Raw genomic sequence first — 6,925 nt, 5'->3', positions numbered from 1 at the left:
AAGAAGAGAGCGGAGAGAGATACCCCAACTTTTAACATTGGTTATCTCTGGGGATATGATTATAGAGGGATCTATACTTTCTACTTTCAACATTACTATTTCATGTTTTCTGTTTTTGTTAGCAGAGTTTCTTCAATTTGATTTTTAAAAAACTAATAGCCTTTATTTACATTTTCACAGTTCACAAGAACCTGAAAACAATCTAAGTAACTAGCAACAAGATACTGGATGAATAAGCTGTTGTAATTCATGTAACATATTATACAGCATTAAAAAAGAATGAACTTCAGTGACCCACAATATAGAGAAATCATAACAATATTAAGGGAAAACTGTAAGTCCCAAAAGATTATATACAGAATGATTTCTCCTCAAAAGGTGAAAATAAACACACACACATATTTAGGAATATACATGAAATAATTAAAATTATTGAAAACAAAAAGCAAAGAAATAATAAATATGAAATTCAAAATGTTGGTTACCTCAGGTTGGGGGAAGATGGGGATGTGATGGCATTGGGGAGGAGGAGACCATGAAGTTAGATATACGATATCCTTGGAGGATAGTTTTTTTTTTTTTTTTAAACATGACCAGTAAGGAGATCTTAACCCTTGGCTTGGTGTTGTCAGCACCACGCTCAGCCAGTGAGCAAACTGGCCATCCCTATATGAGATCAGATCTCCCGAGTGAGCCACGGGCAGGCCCAAGGAGGATAGGTTTATAGGGATTTATATTACTAAAGGTAAGTAGCTAATATACAAATAAAAGCAGGCCATGCATGGACCAATGCTAAGGATGTGGTAGGAACCAAGGGTAATAATTAATCCAACTCTGGTACCCCTGAGATTGAACAAAGAATTTAAAAATCCTCATATGATATTAAAATTTAATTTTAGGTTAGAATTTTTTTCTCAAAAAATTTTTTATTTAAAAATTTTATGTATTTATTTTGACAAATTATAATCATATATAGTTATGAGGTTATATGTATACATATGATGTTACACGTATACAGTGTGGAATGACTGAATTGCTAATTAACATATCCATCACCTTTAATACTTATTTATTCCTCCTGTCTAAACACAACTTTGTTTTGTTTTCTTTTGGGTTTTTTGGCAGCTGACAGATAAGGAGATCTGAACCCTGTATGTTGGTATTATAACACCAGGCTCTAACCAACTGAGCTAACCGGGGCCAGCACCTAAGTGTAACTTCGTATCTTTGACCAACATTTTTCCTTTCCCCCTAACCCCCAGCTTCTGCTAAACACCACTCTACTCTAGGTAAGAGTTTTTAAATATGTCTCAAAAGTATGGCTTTCAAGAGATGCATCCCACCTCATGCCCACGATTTGATTGGCAATGTCATCAACTTTGCCAGTCTTTTTCTGCTCACCTTGATCGGTAAGGCATTTTAATAACAAGCCTCCCAAACTGCATCTCCTCTTCACTGCTCCATCCAAAACATCCCCCTCTCTCACAATAACCTGCCCCAGATTTCAATGTTGATGAAAGAAAGTGTTTACTTGAAGTGGGAAATTTAGCAGTGAAATTTAAATATATGGAAGGAAGTTTAAATTCAGTTCATCAGTGTCAGGAAATTTGCATAGCACAGGCTTAGAATGCAGTTGAAGTGAACCAGGGGAAGGGTGGGTGTGACCTGGATATCATCCATTATAAAATATAGCCCGGAAGTGCAGATTTGAAAGTACATCCCTCAAGTCAAGATAAATGACATAGGAGTAAAAGTTTTATTTTATTTTTTATAGAAAACCTAGATTTATTTGTTAAGCTGTTACAAAGACAAAACAGTTATCATTTGAAGTACTTTAAGGACTTCATCCCAGTTTCATTTGTTCTGTTACAGAAACTAACCTAAGAGGCTGGAAATTAAAAGATATAAACTAGGAGATTGTAACAGAGTAGATTGGTGAAACAAGATGAATGGAGCAAAAAGCTAGTCAGAAGCACTTGTATTAGTGGTAATATGCGACTGGGCTGTTTCCCAAGAGGCTACCTAGAGATGCCTGAATTAATGTGGGGCCCAAATTAGTAAAACACTCGTGCCCTGTGAAGAATGAGCAGAGGCTAGGATTCCCTTGAGATCTCTTTGTCTTTCTTTTTAGGGGTAATGATATCCTTGGGACCCACAGAGGCGTATCTTAGCTTCAGCCTCTCTTTTCACCCAGTCCACCACATTTCACCACACCGGCCTGCTAGCTTACAGAGGATGTAAAGGCAGGAATTATAGGCCTACTCAGAGGGTACCTTAGACACAGAAGGTTTGGGAGCAAATGATAAACTACAAATACCTTCTTGGTTAATTCACCTTTGTTAATAAAGGTCATAGTTTCTTATGCTGGTTACAATTTGCTGTCTCAGTATAGTTTATCTCAAGAAATAACTGGTTTAGGTGAGTTTTGGAGAAGGAAAAAGACTTTCATCAACCCCATTCCAGAGTGGAAGAGGAGCCAAGTTCTCTCCTAGTTATGAGCAAAATCTTAACGCAGCATAAATCATTTTCAGTGATCAACATCAGCATCCTCTAACTCCATGAGAACTGGGACTAAACTTAATGTTTTTATTTCCAGCCCCTAAAAAAGAGCCTGGTACTTACTAGGCACTAATCAATTCTTAACCTGCTAAAATTGAACCTGATTCCTAGTGTTCATCTTGTTCTGCTAGTAGTCAGTGTGCTAAAATTTTCCATGTGACAGGCCAAGAATTCCGTTTGCTTTCTCAGTAAGCAGGTTATTTGGGCCTGTTTTTCCCTATTCTTTCTTAAATGTATGGATATCTTCTTGTACTGTTTTGAGAGGGCAGGGGCTTATAAATCCAATAGCGTTTATCAAGGTAGGCTGGGAACCATCACTTTCAACACTATCTACAAAGCGTTTTTTTAAGTACAGACTTCCAGGCCCTACCCAAACCTGCCAATTCAGATTTCTGCTGATGGCAGGGTGCTGGAAGATATACCTAAGAATTTCCATGTGAGACTCCTTGGCATGATGCTACAGTATAAAAGGCACCAAGTATGGGCCTTTCCCTTCAGAGTCACAGCTCCAGCCCACAACGGTAGACGCCAGCTTCAGCCAAAAGCTTCCGACCGGGAGTGAGGAGGAACCGGAGCAGCTGTTAACTCCCGCCTACCCAGTGACCACACGCAAGCAGGAGCGCTGAGTCGGTGCAGGCAACCCCAAGCGGTGCCAGCCCCGTGCTCCAGGTTCCCCTCGTGGCTTGAGGGCCGGACTCCGCCATGTGGCAACAGACCTGACGGCGAACGCTAGGAATCGGCCGGCAGCGGCAGATCCACAGAAACTCAAGTCCCGGCCTAAGTGCCGCTCCGGGCCAAAGCGGGCCGGCAGGAACACGCCCATCCCTTCGCTAGCAAGCTCGGAGCCCCGCCCACCTGGCGGCTGCTGAAATGCGACCGGCCCCACCGGGCCCCACACCTCCTCTTGACTCCACTCACGTTGCGGCGACGGACGCTTAAGAACGGTGCACCGCGCTCCACAGGAAGTACTTCTCTAGGCGGAAACTTCTGAGTGCGATATTGCGGAAGAGCCTTCTCTTCCGGTCTCTTTGGTCTCGGCGGCAGAAGCGAGATGGTGAGTTGTTTGAGTGGGCTTTCGGAATCTCGTTCCATCCTCGTCGCCTGTTTCGCGCTATGTGCTATCTTTGGGAAGCTGGCGAGGTTCCGGATGAGGAGAATGGGTGGGTAGGAAAGGAACGTGCCGCGGTCCTCAAGAGCCAGAAGAATGGGTTCTAGTCGGTGCCTGGGGGACCGAGCCTGTAGTCGGGGGGATGGAGCCGCACTAGTCCCTTGCCTCTGACCTTTGGGGAGCGCGCGCAGCTCAGCCCTCAGATGAGAGCGGAGGGAACACGTTTGGTAGAATTTGGTTCTGTGTAACAGTAAAGAAATTCGTTAACGGTGGTGCCAGGCAGGAATCCTTAGTTTTGGGGGTAGGTAGGAAAACAACGTTCTTTCTTCTTCAACCTTTTGCCTTAAAAAAAAAAGGTTTTAGAACACTGCAGCTCTTGCGGAGAAATTAAACGTGAGATGTCGGTAGTGGTCTCTGACTTGACATTTATGAGAAATTAGTACCGTCTCCCACAGTTGGCCCTTATGATTGCCTTTAACTTTTACCAATAATTGGTTTTCCTAAAAAGGTCAGAATACATATATAAATTGCCAGATCTCAGAATTGTTTATGCCTTTAATTTGCAGACGAAGGGAACGTCATCGTTTGGAAAGCGTCGAAATAAAACGCACACGTTGTGCCGCCGCTGTGGCTCTAAGGCTTACCACCTTCAGAAGTCGACCTGTGGCAAATGTGGCTACCCTGCCAAGCGCAAGAGAAAGTGTACGTAATGTTTTTCAGGCCAGCTGCTTTTGTTAGCCTTGCACCTAAGTGGGGGCATGGCTTTGGACTTTATTTGGTATGTAAAACTTGTGCACGTGTATGCTGATGAAGTGGCGTAAAACTCAAGGTACTTAGATATATACGGTGTTGATTAACAACACCTATAAGGTGTGTGGGAATAACCATTTGTGATCTTACGTGAATTTGTGTTTTAGATAACTGGAGTGCCAAGGCTAAAAGACGAAATACCACTGGGACTGGTCGAATGAGGCACCTGAAAATTGTATACCGCAGATTCAGGTACAGTTTATATATATATAGGTCATAATTGGGCCTGTGGGCTTGCATAAGAACTTTTATTATTCCTGTAGAAAGATGATATTCTACTTCCCTGATGATTAGTTGATTAGTAGGGATGAGGTATTGGAAATTTTGGTTCTTTTTTTTCCTTTTTTTTCATTTTAACAGTATCTTCTAAGATTAACCTATCTAAAGTCTGAGCTGAGATTGCAGACTTCACTTTAAAGCCTTTGCTTCTTCTATGACCATGCTCAATTCCAGCAATTCTCAACTATTTGGGGCTAGATAATTCTTTGTCGTGTGCAAAACAGGATGTTTTGCTGAATCCCTGGCTTCTACCCACTCAGTGCCCAGAAGTATCCAATTTTAAAAGGTGGGCAGTTTGGAACTTTGTAAACACACTTAGATGCGTTCGTGCATGTGCTGAGGTGACTTCTCTTTGTTTGGTCTTTAAAGTCATTATACAATTGTATGGGCTTAGTGTTGAGTGGTCTGCTGGTATAATGGAGTAGTTAACATGAACTGAAGCTAGACTTTAAGCTCAGTCATCTTCACAGGGGAACAGTAGTTAATCTTTCTTAGGGTAGGTAATAATATTAAATGAGTTAATAATGTAAAACTCTTCTTAAGCAGTTTAGAAAATGACTGCCATTAAACATTCTCATTGTTTTTTTATTGGAATCTATCCCTCATAGCATAGGGAACCACTTACACAAATACCTTGGGTCTCTTAGCAAGCAGTGGAAAAATACTGGCTCAGTGACCATATGGCCAAATAAGTTGTTGAGCCTTTATTGCAGTTGCAGTTAACTGTATCCTAAAATGGATATCTTTAAGCAGAACGAAGTATAAATAGTAGGATCTTTGCAGTGATGTAAAAATAAATCTCTGAACATATGAATACAATTCTTATTTCAGCATTTAACTGTGATAAGTTTATTAAAATCTGTTTAACAAAAACTAAAATATATGTTCTGATGTTGCTGACTTAACTTCTTGTTTTTAACGTGGTGCAGGCATGGATTCCGTGAAGGAACAACACCTAAACCCAAGAGAGCAGCTGTTGCAGCATCCAGTTCATCTTAAGGATATCAGCGATTAGTCATGCAATAAATGTTCTGGTTTTGAAAAATATATGTCTGGTGTGCTGAGGTATTTTTAATCAATTAGGCTTTATTACCAGTGAGTTGGTATAGGTTTGGGGAGTGAGTCAACTGAACATCAGATTGACTTGTTCAGTTAAGTGACTGTTCTAGAGCACAGACTTTTTGAACTGGGTTGTGACATTGCTTAAGGTGATGAGAAACAAGCAGATGGCACTGAAAGGAATAATTTAGGAGTAGGTAAAAAGCACAGCTCACATGGCATGGGTAAGTATCTAAAAAGATAAAGTAAATGAAAAAGCCTAACTTTAAATTACTTTTAGTAGCATATTCATCTACCGTACTCTAATGACTTTGGGGTGATTGTTAATCATGTAAGGCCTTGGACTACATGAGAGGACATGAAGGGTAGGGGCCAAATTTTGGTTTTGGAAAGATGGTCTTACTTTTCATAGTGCTTCCTTGACACCTAGCATGTAGACTGTGTGTAAGGTGCTACCTAAGTGATGGATAATTAAAGCAACCTGCTAGGTGCAAGTTAAAGTATGTAGTAAGCATGATTAAGAGAAAGTCTGCAGATTGAGTGGATTGAGTAGGAAGTAAAGGAAAGCCATGTGTAAGCTCTGAGATTGGTAGACTAAAGGCAATGATATATAACTACCTGGTAGAATGTTTTTTTTAACCCTCAACTGGGTAATTGGGAGTTTTTTGTTTTGCACTGAAATTTTTTTGTCATGCTTTCTCGGTTCTGGTGGTTCATTGACTTTTCAAGTGAGGAGACAAGGCCTACTTTGTTGGTTGCTGAGTGAGATTACAGGGACAATTAAAGGGAACACATGCTGGAATAGCTTCATAAAATAGTGACATAGCCAAGCTATGCTGTTATTTCTTTTGTATTTAGGATAACATCTAAGATGCTTAGCCTGGCCTTGAAAGGGTTTTCATGATCTTCCCTGCCTCATCAACCTTTTATTACCACTTTTATTTGTAGCCTAGAATGCTTTCCAGGATACTAGCTAATTCCCACCATCATTCTGCTTTTTTAGTTCTTAATTCATCCTTCAGGTCTCAGCCTACCATTCACTTGTACGGAAGCCCCAGCTAATCTAAATCTCTACTGGGCTTCCTCCCAGTATGTAGCACTATACTTTCC

At 40.9% G+C, this 6,925-nt stretch overlaps 1 protein-coding gene and 1 non-coding gene across 2 annotated transcripts; both read left to right on the top strand.

Annotated features, from left to right (window-relative positions):
- The first annotated feature begins 3,518 nt into the window (after nt 1–3,518).
- RPL37 (ribosomal protein L37) lies at nt 3,519–5,803 on the top strand. The gene is made up of 4 exons (XM_063087299.1): nt 3,519–3,613; nt 4,234–4,369; nt 4,585–4,669; nt 5,686–5,803. Exons 1-4 carry the CDS (start codon nt 3,611–3,613, stop codon nt 5,753–5,755), a joined length of 294 nt encoding a protein of 97 aa, XP_062943369.1. The 5' UTR covers nt 3,519–3,610; the 3' UTR covers nt 5,756–5,803.
- Nucleotides 5,530–5,606, top strand: LOC134371403 (small nucleolar RNA SNORD72). The gene has a single exon (XR_010022827.1). It is a non-coding gene; the product is annotated as a small nucleolar RNA SNORD72 (small nucleolar RNA).
- Nucleotides 5,804–6,925: the final 1,122 nt, after the last annotated feature.

This window comes from Cynocephalus volans, chromosome 2 (genome assembly GCF_027409185.1).
Source record: "Cynocephalus volans isolate mCynVol1 chromosome 2, mCynVol1.pri, whole genome shotgun sequence".
NCBI classification, from domain to species: Eukaryota; Metazoa; Chordata; class Mammalia; order Dermoptera; family Cynocephalidae; genus Cynocephalus; species Cynocephalus volans.
The sequence above is the reverse complement of the archived record's forward strand: the minus strand, read 5'-3'. Positions and strand labels throughout refer to the sequence as shown.

What these genes read in the sequence shown, in the direction of transcription:
- RPL37 (XM_063087299.1), top strand. An exon ending in TGCCAAGCGCAAGAGAAAGT is followed by an intron (nt 4,370 to 4,584) that starts GTACGTAATGTT and finishes TTTGTGTTTTAG; the next exon opens with ATAACTGGAGTGCCAAGGCT. An exon ending in ATTGTATACCGCAGATTCAG is followed by an intron (nt 4,670 to 5,685) that starts GTACAGTTTATA and finishes AACGTGGTGCAG; the next exon opens with GCATGGATTCCGTGAAGGAA.